We start from the raw sequence: 18,019 nt of genomic DNA, 5'->3' as shown, positions 1-18,019 counted from the left end.
AAGCTTGATTTCTTTTAAGGCCTGTGCACCCATTTCCCTTTCTCCTTTATACTAAAAAAACCCTATTTTTACAAATAAAAAAGCATATAAATATAGCCCATGTAAAATATAAGCCACTTTGCTAGGGTTTAAGCCAGCAAAACCAGAGACATAATGAGCTGAGCATCTTTATAGATACCGCTTTACAGAATGGTATGTCTGCATGCTGTTGATGCAGAAAATTGTTAAAAAGAGCCAAGCTTCAAGTCCTGCTATATAAAAGGAATGTATAAGAAATAAAACAAAGTTGCAGTTTGTTTCTAGGCATGCATCCTTCTCCTACCAGGCATTCCCAGCAGGCCATTCCAGCAACCCTCTTACGCTGCATCCTCAGCATCGTGTGCGGCTTAGGTGACGTTTTTGGATCCTCGTTTTTGTTTCCTAGTTCTTAGGGTTATATATGTCTCTCCTCAGGTTGGCATATCACTGGTTGTTAATTCTGGTAGAACATATTCCATTAAGATACCCAAAAGTTGCTTAATTGTCAAACAGCAGAATAGGATTTTCCTTCCTCCCTTAACTTTTCTTCCTTCTCTCTCTCTTTTTTTGGCCTTTTTAAAGGAAGGAAGTATTTAATGGGGATGAGTGAATTTTTTTGTTAGAATAGAATGAAGAAGCAAAGATATAAAAAAAAATTTTTATTGGAGTCTAGTTGATTTACAATGTTGTGTTAGTTTCTGAAAGATTTTTATTACAGTCAAACATCTGAGTTATGCTACGAGAGTGTGGTTCATATTAGCAAGACAAAGGAGTGTGTGTGTTAGAGAAACCCCCCACTGTTAACTTCTGCAAGAGAACCTCGGGCAGTACCACCATCCTTCTAAGACAGATCCAGGACACTGTGGGAGGAGGAAGGATAAAAGACCAAGGTGAGCTAGAGGAGAGACAAAAACAAAAGAGACCCAAGAGGGAGGATTCCCCTGCATGCTTCTCCAAGCTCGGCTCTGCATGGAGACCATGGAGAGGCTGATGGGATGGTAAATAGGTGGCCTCTTTTGCTGTACTCTGTGTGTGTTCAGGTGTAGCTATTGTAAGATTGTTTTCCTTCTGGACTGTATTTGCAGGATTTTTCAGATGTTGCATGTCTTACGGTGGAGAAGGAGGAGAGGAAGAGGGAGGTACACTTGAAATTTGAAGTCAAGAGAAAAACATGCATGTAGACTCCTCCTTATGCGCTCATAAAGAGGCCATAAGCTAACTTGGAAAATAAAACCCACATACGATGAGAACAATGGAACTTATCCCCAGCTTCCAAGTCAACAGATTCGTTTCCTGATCCATCCCCCAGCAGTGTATCTTAGGAAACCCAGAAAGGTGCCACCTCCCATCTGCTTTCATTATTTTATGATGCATTTCAGAAGGAGATTTGAGATTTCTAAGAAATGGAAGTATGGTCCAGCCAGAAAGTTTTTAAAACCCAGGGAGTGGGCTCTTTGCCTACAGCTCTCCGTCTGCCCCAGGAATGGTGCCCGTTTGCACCACACTGATCTTGGCTGCTGGGTTTTAATTGGCAGTGAACACACAAAGGGAATGGCACATCCTGGGCCCCTCTCAGAGCTGAGGTTGAATGCAAAGACTCCAGTACACAGAGAATAGAGAGCAGTTCCCAGCCTCCGCCACTGCCAGGTGGAGGGCTGTCTTTGCCTTTGGGATTTTCTCTTTCACCTACTTGGCCAGGATTCTAGAACAGCTAACTTAGTCGTCTTCAACCCTGATCGTGCATTAGAATCACCTGTTGAGCTTTGGAAACAAGTGCTAGGGCCGCACCCCCAGATCATATAAATCACAACTTGGGGGATACAGTCCAGGCATCAGCACTTTTTAAAAGCTTTCTAGGGGATTCTCAAGGACAGTCAAGGTTGAGTCCTTCTGGGCTTTCTGGGAAGTTCTCTGTCTCTGTCTGACCCTCCACTCCTCTCCCCTTGCCTGTCTTCACCCCTTCTTCCCTCCCACCCCTCTCCTCTCTTCCCCTTCCCTCTCTCTCCCCCCTTCCCTCCAATAAAAAATTTTGTGATAATGACTTACTTCCCCAAGAAAACTTCCATTCTCTTTCTAAATACTGAAAAGATCGTCTAAACTTACAGTGTTCTGTTTCCAAACATTTTCTAGGATTATAGGAGTCTTGTTTTCAAAATGTGTACTTATAAAGTGATGCACAGCAGTCTGGCTTCACCTGTGGACAGCCTGGCTCTGGCCCTTGATGGAAGGAGATTAGGAAACGAGATGAAGCCAAAGAAACTTTGGCGAATGATTTTCTGTTTCCCCATTGTCCTTATTGGCACCAGTGCCCACACACAGGGCCATTTAGGACACCAAGTTCTCCGTTCATTCATTAAATGCATAGATAGATACGTAGATATCTTTAGCCCTAATAGTATTCGAGGCCCCATGCTAAGTGCTAAATATACACTGAAAGAAAAAGAATAACTTCTGCTTTTAAGTGCCTAAAACTTGAATATTTAATTGTAATACCAGGTTTTACATTTTCAAATGGAAATATTTGAGCTGAGTCACAAAGATTGAGTAGGAATTAATAGGGCAATAGAAGGAAAGGAGCATTCTAGGCAGGAGGGAAAATAGGCAAAGGCTCAGAGGTGAGAAATGGTATAAGCCCTTCAGGATCTGTAAGAGGCTCTGGGGGATGGGGTTTTGCTTGCAGGTTGGCGGTTAGCTGTTGACTTAACAATATTAGGCCTCCCTGCCTCTCGTGAGGGCCTCTGAGGCATCGCCTCCTGATTAAGAGCCTTACTTTGACTGAAAATCTAACTGCACGCCCCCAGTTTTTATGATTATTCTGTGTCTTTTTTCTCTCTTTTCCCTGCAGGTCAGCAGGTGTAGGGGTGTGGGAGGATAGACACTGATGAATTGAATTTCCATTTGATTCACAGACTATATACAGCATGTGCACACACACCCTTAGTAGGGAAAACTCTTTTCAATCTAGGGATAAAGGCCTTCAGCCTCTAGTGATAAGGGCCCCAAGCCTTTCTGGAGTTGGGCCTGGGAATTGGAATTTTTAACAAGCTCTCCAAGTAGTCCCATGGCGCAGTCACACTGGGAAGCACTGCCCTAGTGCACAGTGCTGATCTGAGAAGGTGAAGTTCAGAGAATAATAGCCAACACTTATGTAGTAGTAACGAAATGCCCAGCACTGCTTAAAGTGCTTTACTTATAGTAACTCATTTAACCCTTACTGAAACCCTACAAAGTCAGCTTATAATTATTCCCATTTTAGAGATACGGAAACGGAAGCACAGAGTTCAGGTGACTTGCCCACTGCACACAGTCAGTCAGTGGCAGAGTGTGAACAAAGCCACTCTTAATGCACACCCTAGATCTCTGTAGAGAGCCAAGACCATTAGCCAAGCTGGCAGGGAGTTCTTGCCATGCTCCAGGCACCAGTCATGTGCCGGTAGACGCTTCACGTCTGGCTCAGTGAGGGGAGGAAGCACTTGTAGAATTTGTCCATTTCTGTGGTCCAGATGTCCCTGACCACAGAATTGGGCGGAAATGTGCCCAGTGATGAGTCAGCTCCAGTTCACCACCAGACACAGCTGTCACTGACTTGTGACTCTAAGTGGTGTTGGCCACCATGGCAAATGCCAGCAAGGTGCAGGCCAGTGGCTATGGAAGAACAGAAAGGGGAAATCTGTTTCCTAAAACAGTTGGGGGAGTATCAAGAGGCTTTGGAGATCTCAAGTTGTGCTCTGGGTTGAGATAATGAGAGGGCCAAGGAATTGTATTTCGCAACATGGAAGGCATGTCCTGGAGCAGGCAGCCACCTTGTGGTGTGAGGTCAAGGGTGGGGACCCTAAGGCCTTCCTGCCCCCAAATATCCCTGTCAGTATTCTCCCCACAAGTAATTTCCTCCATCTCAGCTACCTCCTCCCTTCTCTCCCCACCCCAGTTCAAGTGCAGATTCTCTAGAGAGATTTCTTCCTCTAATCTACCCCTTGCCCTTCACACTTTCTCACACTTGCTCCAGGGCTAACTTAGAGGACCAGTGAGGCAGCCTCGCAGCGCATCACAGCTCTGTGGGTCTTGGGGACGCAGGACAGATACATGCTGATTCTTTGTGCTACCTGTTTTAGGTACCAGCAGTGTTTCTACGGGGTTAACCTGTCCAGTCTCCAGGGTGCTGCGGTGGACGAATACTTCAGACAGCCAATAGTAGTAAGTGTGTTCTTTCTTCCCATGTGTTTATCTGTTGATTCATTCACTTACTAACTCAGGCATCTGGGACGCACTGTGCTCTCAGGCTCTGTGCTAAGCCATCACAGAAGCAAAGAAAGAGCTCCTTGGAGCACTGTGTTTCAAGTTTTCCAGCTCTGATCTCCCGAGCAATTAGGAGAATTCTCAGAGAATGATACTGTTGAAAGCAAGGCGATTTTCCTTGTGCCCTTTAGTAAGTAACTTCTGACTCTACAACCGTCCTGACTCACCCCATGCACATACTCAGCCCTCATACTTGTTCAATAATTCACATCCTCCCATTGATTCCAGTGGCCCAAGGCATAATGAAAGGGGACGCTTTGGGTAATAAATAGCTTGGAACAGGAGTTTTGTTGTCAGACAGATTTGGGTTTCAGTTGTGGTCCCATCTAGCTGTGTAACCTTGGGCAACTTAAGTTTGCATTATCTGAAACTCTTTCAGTTTTAAGTGGAAGGAAACCCAACTCAAACTGGCTTAAACTAAAATGAAATTATTGGTCCTCAAATATTGCAAAGCCTGGAGACAGAGCTTGCTTCAGGGACCTGTTGCAGGAGTTCAGACAGTGTCACAATGGTCTGGTTTTTCTATTCTCATCACTTATCTCCATTTCCTCTGGTTTTACTCTGTTCCTAGACAGGATCTCTCCTCATGGTAGCAAGATGGCAGCAGAAGCTACAGCTTCAGATTCTTACAACTCTGAGTCCCACAGGAGAGCCTGCCTTTTCCTAATAACTTTGGCAAAACCCCCAGAATTAGTTTAGATAGAGCCTGCTTGTCCTACCTTGGGTCCTGCGTCCATCTGTGAGCCAATTCCTGTCTTCAGGGGAAAAGTAATGCTCTTCGTTGGCCAATCTGACGTCATAGGCCACACCTGGAGCTGATGGTAGACTGAATTCCTATGGAACTTCTCGTAGTGTCAAGGGGAGGTAAATTCTGGATGGTCCAAAAACCACCAAATGCCTGCTCCAGAGTCGTTGGTGAGGTTTAAATGATATAACCTAGTAAAGCACTTACTAGATAAAGCGCTTACGAAATAATTGTGAGCTTGTATTATTAATATCATACTCATTAAGCTCATGCCCTCTAAATTCTAACTCTTGTTGACTTAAAATTTCAGGAGGAAAGCTAGACTGCAATCTTGTTTGAGTTCAGTTTATTCTGATAGAAAGGTATCTTTGGTTTTTTTCCCCAAGGACACATTTGACATTAGGATTTTGATGGCTCGGACAGTCAAGTACACAGTAAACTTTATGGATGCAGAAGAGGCAGATCTCCACAGGTTGGTACCAACCAATGTTGCTCTTGATTTTTAAAATCTCCTCTACCCCCCCCCCATCCCCCAAACTTCAGGGCAGAGTTCCACAGCTCACACAGGGAAGAGATTTCAGGTGTGAGTCACACACAGGCATGGTCCATCAATTACTAGTTTCATTTATTGCAAAATGAGGGAAATGATGCCTCCTTCATAGGATTGCTTTAGGAATTGAATGGGAAAAATTAAATAGTAGTAGCTAATGCTAACATAGCCAGACACTGTTCTGAGCCCTTTACACATAATGACTCATTAGATCCTCACAGCAACCCTATGCAGGTGGTACTGTTTTTGTCCCCACTTCACCAATGACAGCAATGAAGCAGAGTGGCACAGTAAGTTGCATACACAGAATTATGTAAAATGCACAGAATTAGTATGTGTGTTAGAGGGAGTATTGAACCTTTCAGAAGGCCAGAGTCTGGGCTTTTTAACCGCTTACCCAGGCCAGTACCACAATAATGACCAGAAGAGGAGCTACACCTTGTTGAGTGCTTACTACATAGTAGGTAACATGCTAAGAATTTTACACGCACTGGCTCATTTTCAAAGAGGGCCCTCAGTAAGTGTTAGTTTTTGCCCTCTTTTTTCCACTTGAAGAGACTCTGAAATGAAGACTCATTTCTCAGGTGGTGATATGAATCCCCTTCGGATGACCTTTCATTAGTATTTTACCCTTTTCTGCCTGAGAAGATTGATATTTGTATTTTTTTCTGGGTAAGAAATGTAAGACCCAGCTAGGTTATAATTTGCTTGGACTACCGAGGAAGCAAGAGTCAGACTTCAGAAGGTACAGCTGGCTAACTCAAACCATCACCTATCTTGAGATCATGATGGACAAAGGATGCTCTGTCAGTCAGGATTGGCTAGAGCGTGCTGCAGTAACAAAACCAAACTTCGGTGACTTATGATAACACAGGGGCCTTTCTCCCCTACACTGTTTTATTCATGTGCACCAGCTTTAGCTCCATGCAGCATCGCCAACCCCAGCAATCAGGCTGGTGCAGCAGCCTCTGTCTGTAACAAGGCTGATTACTGAGGAAGAAGAAAGAGCATGGCAAAGCATGTACTGACAATAAAAGCTTCTGCCCAGAAATGACACAGCTCACTTCTGTTCACATTTAATTGGTCAAAGCAAATGACGTGGCAGTACCTAAGCACAAGAGGGTGGATGAATGCAATACTGCTGTGTGCTCAGAGCAAGAGAAGTGGCATTTGGGAACAAGTCTGATTACTGCCACAGGTCAAGACAAAATTGACTTCCATTGGCTTTGTTTGCTGCTCTGAGCTGCCTCCTGAGTCAGGGAATTTTTTGAAAATTATGTCTTTGTTGGCGTTTCAGAGATGTCATTCATTCATTTGTTGCATTGATTCAGCAAATGTTTGTTAAGATTCTACTTTGTGCTGGGTACTGTACTGGTGCTTGCACAGATACATTAAGTAATTTCTTAAGTCTCTCGTTGAGGAGCTCATGGTCTGTTTAGGGGAATTACAAAAGTGGGAGGAAATAATTACAGTGCATTAACAAACAAATTCAACGTGACAAGTATAATGGAAAACTCTAGAAATGCTCTTGACTTCTGCAGGGTAGAAGAAGTTAGGCCTTTGGAGGCACCATAAATGCAAACAATCTTAAAAATAACATTTTCCTTTGAAAATCTCTAGCACATTCACTAAAATGTGTCTCCCTGGAGCAGTACAGCCCCAGCAGTGGACCAATAATATCATCTTTTAATTGTGGAATACTTTGAAATTTACAAAGCACTCTCATATACATTTTTTCCCACTTGACACACACAAGAACCGTGAAAGGGAAGTAGAAGAGAGATTTTGCCACTCTTCAACAAAAGAGGAAACTGAGGCTCAGAGAATTAAGTGACTTACCAAAGCTCCACAGCTAAAACAGGTCCAGCTTGTAGATTTCGTTGTATCTTTTCCAACATTCTTTCTCTTCCAACTTACTCTGCATTTGGCATCAGCGATGGCCACTTCTGCATGACTCTTGCTGTAGCCTGGTGGGAAGTTAAATTGCCTCCCTGAAAAATAAATGAACTATGACAGTGACCTTCTGAGATTGATGTTCCCCCCTTGTGGTCCATTTCATCTTTTAGGGGCCTGAGCAGCCTTTCCCTTCTGAACAGCTGCATAGGGGAGCTGCCACAGCCCATGTTTTGGCTTCTGGAAGGACGGTTGTCAGCTATGTCCTGAGTCATCCTCCTGTTCAGTGGTCCAACCCAGCTCCGGATGCTGCACTCGCCCTGTGGAGTTCTGGGTCACTGCAGCACAGTGGGCTGGTCCTTGCAGAGTTTCATCAAGAAGCAGCATTCTCAAATGTGCAGCATCACCCAAGCATTAATCACGCACTAAGGGAATCTTGCTGCCAAAGCAAGAGCGCTTAAGAGAAAAAGAAAATGTTCTGTGAATGTTCCCACTGATCTCACAAGTGTATCCAGTATGTCTGTCAACAACAACAACAATAATTCCAAGTGTTTCTTTTTTTCTTTCTTTCTTTCTTTTTATTTCCTTGCAGAGTAGAAATTCCGTTTGTGTTTCAGATTGCGCAGTCTGGCCTCATCCACGGCCTGGCATTCTGGTTCGACGTGGCCTTTGTTGGCTCTCTGTAGGTATCATACCCCTTCCTTACCTACTCTCTCCCATGCCATCCTCTGCTATTTGTCCCCATAACTTTAAAGGTTTTAAAAAACTAAGCTCAACAGCCGTAATATTTGTTTCTCCACATTTCCAGAAAATAAACACTGATGTTAATGTTACTTTTAGATTTTAGAGTGAAATGAAAATAAGACAGTTTTCCGTAGTTGCCATATCAATTCTGGCTAAAATACTCTTAGGCCAGTTGTGTTGGGCTTTGGAGGAGTCAGAAGAGGGCCTGTGCTTTATTAAGCAGCCTGTTCTTTTCCACAATAGATGGGGGCATGGGGGAGGCCAGCCCCTGGCATTGTTTCCATCACACCTAGTTATAGAACCTCTTGTATCTGAGTCATATCTCAAATCATACTTTCCCCCATGTTGGTTCACAGGTTTCCATTTCACGGTCTAGAATCCTTTTTCAATGATCAGGCAGGCGGCATTAGGTAACTTCCCCCTCTGTGCACTCCTCTCTCCCCTACGGGAAAGGTTTGCAAGTTGTAGGGGAGAGACCACCTACTAGTTGACTGTCAGTGTTGGGTGTGCTTTTAAGGGCTGCGCTGCTCCTATGAACCCCAAGTCTCTGCTCTCCTCCTGACACCCCTGCTCTCTTCCCAGGCTTCTCCACGTGTCCCAGCTAGCAGTGAGGGTTGATCTGGGCCACGCGACCAGGCAGAAGGAAAACTGACAGTACACTCTCCTCCACTTCTTATAAAAACATCCAGGCTCTCCATAGCATCTACTGAGAAAGACGTGTCTTTGGGTCTGTGATGCAGCTCAGGGGGCTTGGGGGACTCAGGGGAGGCCGGGATCCCTGGAAGCCTTGTTGGGGCTGACAATCAGAGAGAAAGGAAACAATGTACGAGTCATTCCTATTCCACACAGCATGTGTGTTCAAGGAATCTGTGCATCTATTTCTCAGACTCTCCCCCACTAACATCCCAAGTAAACGAATTTGTTCTGCAAGCGTAAGGGAGATAAGCGTGAAGCCGCCTGCTTCAAGGGGGAAATCTCTTTGAAGTTAAATGCTTTGTCTTAAAAAGCTGTAGAACACTTGCATTCTACTCCGTAATACAGCTGAATATATATTTTGATATAAAGGTGGTTTATATTACTTAGCAGTTAAATTATGTAAAATTACCCCCCGAAAATCTTCAAGGCAAAATGTCCTCTCTAGCAATTTTCCCCGTGTTCAGTGTGCACCTTACTACCTGCAAGCCCATGACCACTGCCTAATCTCAGGACAGGTGACCCTAGCATTCAAAGCACCAGCAGGGTGTCCCCACTTCTTCATATGAAATGAAAAACATCAACTTGAACACACACACGCACACACACAGACACACACACAATGTCCGGGCTTGAAGGGCAGTAGAGGTCATCTGCCCCTGTAGTTTTTCTTGCTTCCAGAAACCCCATCAGGACCCCTGAACAGGTGGGCATGAGACAGTAAGAGGCTACACTCCAGACTTCTCACCCTGCCAGACTTTTCCAACAAATCAATTCCCAATTTAACTCCGCTGTTATCAGGCTTCTAATGAACTTTGACATAGCCATACAGATTGATAGAGTGACCAAGTGCCTGGGTTTGAAGCCTGGCCTGACTCCGTAGGGTTGTTGTAGGATTTAATGGGCTAATTACATAATGCTCTTGGCACTGTACCCAGCACATAGTAACTGCTCAATAAGTTGAGCTATTCACATCTTAAAAGTGTTCCATGAGCTAATACACAATGAAAACCACTTGTCCCCAGTTCAATCCATTAATGTGGGCCTGGAGCCTAACTGGCTTTTAACTCTTGCCTTGCCCCACAGGGTCACAGTTTGGCTGTCAACAGCGCCCACTGAGCCTCTGACTCACTGGTATCAGGTGCGGTGCCTTCTTCAGACTCCTCTCTTTGCCAAGGAAGGAGAGACCCTCTCAGGGAGAGTGCTGTTTGTGGCCAATAAACGGTAAGCAGGAGAGTACCGACGGATCCCGCCTATTTCCTGGGCGCTGACAGGTGGGAGCGAGAGGAAGCTGGCAGGCCCCTGAGACTCCAGCACCAGAAATGGACAGCAGCCTTTACAGAGGCCTGGCTGAGTTTGCTGAGATGCCCTCAGCCTCAAAGCCTGCAGGGCACACGCCACCTTGCACTGAGCACGGCCAGGAAGAAAAGCTTAAGATGAGTCAAGGGCAGTGTTCCCCACCTGACTGCAGAGGGAGAGGGAGGGAGGGAGGGAGGGAGGGAGGGAGGGAGGAAGGAAGGAAGGAAGGAAGGAAGGAAGGAAGGAAGGAAGGAAGGAAGGAAGGAAGGAAGGAAAGAAAGAAATCCATCAGCTTATGGGAGCACTTGCCAAAGACTTGAATTATCAAGCGCTCTAAAACCCACGTCAGCTTCCTGGCCTTACTTCCATCTGTCTAGCCACACATCCCCAAATTTAGTACTGGGAAATCGATCTGTACTGCAGGGGGGAAAGTACTGCAGGGGTGGTTCATGGTGTGTGAGGCAGGACCGGCTGCTTCTCTCTGGTAATGGACTCACGAGGTCTCAGCAGTGAATACTTTGACTTACCTCATTTTTAGAAGGCTCTATTTTCTTTCATCTTGTTGGAGCTTTTCCTGGGTGAATTAGCGGAGAAAGGCATAGAGGAGTAGCTCAAGGACTCTCAGGGTATTACGGGTACTCAGAGGTCATCTCATCCAACTTTCTTCCCTCCCTACCGGCACTCCCACCCCCACCACCTTCCTTGGACCTGTGCTTAAACACTCCAGTGACAGAGAGCTCACTACCTCACCAATCAACCCTTCCACTTCTAAAGTCTTTATTTTTTTCATGACATTAACCAAACATGTTCACATGTAAGTTGAAAACTCCAAGAGTGTCTAGAGTCCAGCCATGCTCCCACCCTCACCCCATCCCCCAGATGTGAGCCCTTAGTCTTTATCCTTTCAAGTCATTTTTGGTGCATGTACCAGCAAAAACATCGCTGTAGAGTTGTTACTGTTTTATAGGAAGGTTACACTAGCAGTCTGCAACTTAAGTTTTCGCTTAGTAATAAGTCCTGAATCTGTACAGATAGATCTGCTTTGTTCTTTTCATAAGTGCAGAACAGCCAAGGACATGGATATACCATAATGTCTTTTTAAAAATCCCTGATTCACTGACATTTAGGTTGCTTCCAATTTTTTTTTTTTTGGCCATTGCAAACAATTCTGCACTAAGTATCCTTGAACGTAGAGCTTGCACGGTGACATGAATATTTCTAAATGAGATGCCTAAAAATAGAAATGCTGGATCAAAGGGTAGGTACATGTTACAGTCTACTAGATCCTACCTTTCTCAGTGACTGCACCAATTTCCACTCATACCAGCAACAGATAAGCAAACTCTTTTCTCCACGTCTCTCCTGAAACTGGATGATAACTGTCTCTATGGCTTTTGCAAATCCAATAGACTCCAAAATAAGTGTTTAAAGTTGCATCTGGTTGTTTTGGTTTATAATTCTTTAATTACTTATAAGGTTATGACTTTCCATATAGTCATTGACTGTTGACTACTCTCTTCTACTTTAGACATCTTTAATTATTAAAAAATTATTCTTGCTGTTGATCACAAATCTATTGATACTTCTGTAGATTCAACTCATTGATCTTAGTTATGTTGCTGAATTCAAAAGAAATAGGTCTGTTCCAACCTCCAAATGGCAGTTGTTCAAGTATTAGGAGCATCTTGCCGAATATACTCCTGGTCTCCCTGTCCTCAGGCTAACATCCTCAAGTCCTCCCTCCTATAAGAGTGATTTTGAAATATTTTAAAATTCTAAGTCCTTCCCTCTGGAAATACGCAGGGTCTCAATGTCCCCTTTAAAATAGTTCTCCAGAAAAGGGAACCCTCTTGCACTGTTGGTGGGAATGTAAATTGATACAGCCACTATGGAGACAGTTTGGAGGTTCCTTAAGAAACTAAAAATAGAACTTCCATACGACCCAGCAATCCCACTACTGGGCATATACCCTGAGAAAACCATAATTGAAAAAGCGTCATGTACCACAGTGTTCATTGCAGCATTATTTACAATAGCCAGGACATGGAAGCAACCTAAATGTCCATCGACAGATGAATGGATAAAGAAGATGTGGCACATATACACAATGGAATATTACTCAGCCATAAAAAGAAACGAAATTGAGTTATTTGTAGTGAGGTGGATGGACCTAGAGACTGTCATACAGAGTGAAGTAAGTCAGAAAGAGAAAAACAAATACCGTATGCTAACACATCTATATGGAATCTTAAAAAAAAAAAGTTTCTGAAGAACCTAGAGGCAGGACAGGAATCAAGACACAGATGCAGAGAATAGACTTGAGGACACAGGGAAGGGGAAGGGTAAGCTGGGACGAAGTGAGAGAGTGTAATGGCCATATATACACTACCAAATGTAAAATAGATAGCTGGTGGGAAGCAGCTGCATAGCACAGGGAGATCAGCTCGGTGCTTTGTGACCACCTAGAGGGGTGGAATAGAGAGGGTGGGAGGGAGGGAGACGCAAGAGGGAGGGGATATGGGGATATATGTATATGTATAGCTGATTCACTTTGTTATAAAGCAGAAACTAACACCATTGTAAAGCAATTATACTCCAATAAAGATGTTTAAAAACAAAATAAAATAGTTCTCCAAAACTAAATACAGGACAGCATACATGTCCTGGCAAGTGCTGGCTACAAATCGACAGTGAACGCTGCTGTTAATTTAAAGTTTAAATTAAGTTAGGGGCCATTTTACTTGAGTGTTTAGATTATTAAAAGCAAAAAGTATATTTTTACATGACCTTTAAGTCATTTCTCCCTTCTCCTAGTATGCAGCTGATTTTTGTCAGCTTCAATTCAAGTTTTTGTATTTGTTCCACTTATGCATTTATCATGCTGTTTTTAGATCCTTACTAGAACCAATGGATTATCTTACTTAAAAAATTTTTTTTGTGTAGCATGTTAGTGAGTCCTACCATTTTGTATCATTTGCAAATTTAATAGGCAAACTTTTATTTAAAAAGTATTAAGCAGAGAGAGGCCCGGGGTGTAAACCTTCCTTCAAAATTTGCATAGCCTAATTATCCTGAGCAAAAGAAGCCGGTCTTAATATGTTACATACTGTATGATCCCATATGTATGACTTTCTTGAAAAGACAAAACTATAGTGATGGAGACAGATCAGTGGTTGCCAGGGGTTATGGGTGGGGAGACAGTGTGACTGCAAAGGAATAATAACATCCTGATTGTGGTGGCAGTATTTACATAAATCTATACATGTGTTCAAATTCACAGAACTGTACAGCAAAAAGGGGGGCGGCAGTCAACTGTACTGTATAATTTAAAATATAAAATAAATAAGATATTGATTCAGAGGCCTATTCCACAATTAATATAAAGCTATGTTAGAAATAAGACAAATAAGTTCTGGGTATTTAAGGTACAGCATGGTGGTTATAGTTAATAATACTGTATTATATACTTGAAAGTTGCTAAGAGAGTAGATCTTCAATGTTCTCACAAGAAAAAAAGAAATGGTAATTATGTGAAATGATGGAGGTGTTGGCTAATGCTATGGTGGGAATCATTTTGGAGTATGTAAGTGTATCAAATCAATGTGTTGTTTACCTTAAACTTACACGACGTTATATCTCACTTATGTCTCAATAAAGCCCCCCCAAAAAAAATTTTTAAAAGTTGCATAGCCTAATCTACACCCTTTGGATCTGGCCTGGAAGCAGCTCAAAATGCCTCCACCTGTGCTCATATCCAGCCCACATTCCTCCATCCAGGCCAGAGGAAATGTGAACCAACCTTTATTGAATGTGATTCCAGATGAGCTTAACCTCTAGTTTCACCCTCATTGCCCAGTCCAATAACACTGCCACAAAGGGAAATGAAAGTTATTGGACACAGCTATTACTATTCTTTTTTGAAACTATGCTGTATCTCTAGTTTTCATAACTTTCTATCTTCTTAAATGGCTGTTTAATTTTTTAATACATAATATAGTTACACTGTACACAACAGAAATGTACAAAAAGGCTTACAGTGGGCTTCCCTGGTGGCGCAGTGGTTGAGAGTCCGCCTGCCAATGCAGGGGACACGGGTTCGTGCCCCAGTCCAGGAAGATCCCACATGCCGCGGAGCAGCTGGGCTCGTGAGCCACGGCCGCTGAGCCTGCGCGTCCGGAGCCTGTGCTCCGCAACGGGAGAGGCCACAGTGGTGAGACGCCTGCGTACCGCCAAAAAAAAAAGGCTTACAGTGAAAAGTCTTCATCCCGGTGCCAGACCCCATTCATTCCCCTCCTCCTGCTCCAGCGTGAAGCCACTGTTAACTGTTCCTTGTGTATCTCTTAGAGTTTCATTTTGGATATACAGTTAGAAAATACTGTACTTGTAGGAATACTTTTCCCTCTGTTTTTATACCTAAATGGCAACATTCTATACCTGTTTGCTACATCTTAATTTTCTCACTTAACAATACATCTCGAATACATTTCCATATCAGTACATTGAGATCGTTCTCTTCCTCTGCCTTGAGTTACGCTATTTGTGCATCATTGTCTTCCTTCATAAGCTTATCACTTCCTTCATGGAGGTAAGGGCTTCATTGCAGTTTTAAAAATTTGTAACAAAATATTTGCTCACATTTTTCAATTTGTGCCATCATCTATCTATTGTGTGTTTTTTTAGCTGTTAGTAAAATTTCTACTCTTTTTCTGCTTTTTTTCTAACAACATCTTTGTATTAATGTTATGGTTGTTCATCAGCCAATTAGTGAGACTTTTCTGGACAGCAATTTACAAGAAAGAAGTTCCTATGATGGGGAGAAATGTGACCGTCTTCCTGCTGTTGTTCTCAACTCACACTTTCTCTCCTTCTGTGCTGCTACAGAGTCATACTGCTTCCTGCAAATATGGCTCCTCTTGTGATTCTTTGTATAATTCTTTATGTTCCAGTTCCATGAGAATTTCTGCCCAGTAGCCTTGCTCACCCCAATTCCTGCACATCATGTTACAAGAAATAAAGCTTTTGTGTTCCAGAAAATGTATCTGCAGGTAGTGTATTTGTGTAAGTACCTTCTGAGATGTGCTGGCCCTGGACTGTCTTGCCCCTCTTTGCACTTCTGTACTTTTTCCCATACAGCTTACAATCAATCTCAAGTGCTTTTGCAGCCCTTACACCTAAGTTGGAGATGGCAGATATATCTTTCTCCCAGTTTTACAGAACATGTGGTCTGTGGTCTGCAGTATCTTTATATTCTCCTTGTTTGGGGAGTGCTTCTAGGAGGAAAAGTAAGAAATACTAACTTATACCCAGTTCTTCCTGGAAGTCACCACTTTATTCCTAAATCCTTATACATCACCTGTTTAATGACTAGTTATTTAAAAAGTGCTAAGGAGCAGTAACCAGCATCTGCCTGGAGTTTTGGACTTTGCCTTTTCTGCTTTGTGCAAACCAGGATAACGTTCATTTGCTTTCAAATATTTATATTTTAAGGTATCTCAGGGTGTAATTAGGTGAGTGAATTTAAGTCATCTTCTTCTCCCGCTTCTTTTTTCTAACGTATCTTGGGTTTCATCCTTATCAGTCATATTTTTCTACCCTCCCTTCCTTCATTCCCCCAATAGGCAAGAAGAAAGCAAAGCAAACCATGTTCACACCCCTGCCTCATGACTCCCAGGGCTCCCTCCTACAGCCCTCTACACTTTCATCATGGCGCCTTTGTTATGTTGCTGTTATTTGTCTATATGTGAGCTCCCACAAAAGAGAGCCTGAGTCGTATTCTATGGTGCCCCTCCTCACTTAATACATTCCAGAGATTCAGCAGTGGTGTGGAATGACTACCGTAATGATGGGGTCATATGCTGATGATTCCTCTATGATTAAAAATGTAGCCCAGCATAACTGAAAGAAGATGCGGAGATACCATGGGCATGCAGTGCTTTTGCAGGAGGAAGAAAGGGAGGAAGTTCTGTATCTTATTAGACCAGCACCCTTGTGTAGTGAAAGAGACTAGGTTTTGGAGTCTGGATGTAGCCCGGTTCTGTCCAGTCTCTTTTCCATACTGGTTGCTACTTGAGTGATCTTGGGCAAGTTAATGAATCTCTGTAACACCCCAGTTTCCTTACATCATCATCTATAAAGTAGAATGTATAATAATTGTCTCACTAGGATTTTGCAGATATTAAGGGGAAAACATAGTATAGTAATTAACACGTATGTCCACAGTAAACCTTAGTTCCCTTTCCTCTTCCCTTGCTCTCTTTCTTACTCTCATTGTATCTCATGAGATTTTTTTTGTTTTAAAATTGTTTTCCTTGGTATTTTCTGCAAACCTCAGCACTTCCTTAATGTCAGGGTTTTCACACTATTTTTTCAGTAAGGGACTGCCTCTTTGTTCTGCCTTAGATTGGACCTCCCCTTCCCTTATCATCAAATATTCTTTTAAACTCTGACCTCCTGGGAGTACTCCCTGTGCAACCACACCAGTGTGACAATGACTGCCCTTTTCTTCCCTGCCAGGAACATTTATGATTGTATTGGTAGCATTTTACTTCTGACAGCCTCCCATCATTCTTGAGTTGTCATTCATTTTATTGCTCTGGACAGTAAAAGAGAACATCTCTTTTTTATGCAGTTTATGAAATTTATATCCCTAAAGTTCACAGAAATGGTCTCCAAAGTTGTTTGATTATGCGCACCTATGAGTAATATCACTTTATGCATGTGTTCCCCAAGTACACTAACATTTCTCTTTTAATTATGTGAATGTGGGCTTCCCTCGTGGCACAGTGGCTGAGAATCCGCCTGCCAATGCAGGGGACACGGGTTCGAGCCCTCGTCCAGGAAGATCCCACATGCCACGGAGCAACTAAGCCCGTGTGCCACAACTACTGAGCCTGCGCTCTGGAGCCCACAAGCCACAACTGCTGAGCCTGTGTGCTGCGACTGCTGAAGCCCGTGCGCCTAGAGCCTGTGCTCTGCAACAAGAGAAGCCACCGCAAGGAGAAGCCCACGCACCGCAACAAAGAGTAGCCCCGGCTGGCCACAACTGGAGGGGGCCTGCACACAGCAACGAAGACCCAACGCAGCCAAAAATAAAATAAATATATATAGAAAAAGCTTTAATTATGTGAATGTACTACAGTAATAATAGTAGAAAATACAAAACCAAGTGCTATAGATAGACCTATATGGATGTATATATATGTGTGTGTACGTGTGTGTATATATATATATACACTATATATATACACACAGGCATAGAGAGGTCTGTGTACATATACACATACAGAAATTCATACAGTGTGCATTTTATAAGACACAAAAATAAAACTAAAAAGAATTTAAAAAATCAATATGGCTTATCGCTGGATCTAGCTCAGCTGCTTATCCTGTGCCAAAATGTTTTGAAACAAAATTTAAAAATTTTGGATCCCTAGCGAAGGTCTGCTATGCTCAGGTGTGCTGCCAGAGAAGTTGGTTTGCAGAGACTTTGATGAGATGCGTGGTTTATAAAACTAGAAGACGTGCTGACCGAAGAATGAACACTTTGGAAGCTTCAAGTGCTGCTGCTATAATGCTCAGCATGAAACTGCTTCACCTTGGACTTCAGCGAAGACAAAACCTCTCACAAGGTATGGATTCAGACAGCTGTAGCGGAAAGAATTCTAGGGGGAAACTATTGTGCACACTTAGGTGCAGTGAAGGAACAAATCTGAACTTTTCACTGACCACACTGAGCCATGGCAGGACATGAAGCTCTTTTTTCCTTCCATTAGGGAGATAGG

At 43.1% G+C, this 18,019-nt stretch overlaps 1 protein-coding gene across 1 annotated transcript in view; it reads left to right on the top strand.

Moving 5' to 3' along the window:
* LOC132426645 (histone-arginine methyltransferase CARM1-like) overlaps positions 1 to 18,019 on the top strand; it is a 268,188-nt gene that overhangs the window by 231,924 nt on the left and 18,245 nt on the right. Inside the window, exons 8-11 of the mRNA XM_060013442.1 lie at positions 4,131 to 4,212; positions 5,446 to 5,531; positions 8,095 to 8,184; positions 10,026 to 10,163. Coding sequence (XP_059869425.1) covers positions 4,131 to 4,212; positions 5,446 to 5,531; positions 8,095 to 8,184; positions 10,026 to 10,163 — 396 coding nt within the window. The remainder of the gene's footprint in view (positions 1 to 4,130; positions 4,213 to 5,445; positions 5,532 to 8,094; positions 8,185 to 10,025; positions 10,164 to 18,019) is intronic.

The sequence above is a fragment of the Delphinus delphis genome, chromosome 6 (assembly GCF_949987515.2).
Source record: "Delphinus delphis chromosome 6, mDelDel1.2, whole genome shotgun sequence".
Classification (NCBI taxonomy): domain Eukaryota; kingdom Metazoa; phylum Chordata; class Mammalia; order Artiodactyla; family Delphinidae; genus Delphinus; species Delphinus delphis.
The sequence above is the reverse complement of the archived record's forward strand: the minus strand, read 5'-3'. Positions and strand labels throughout refer to the sequence as shown.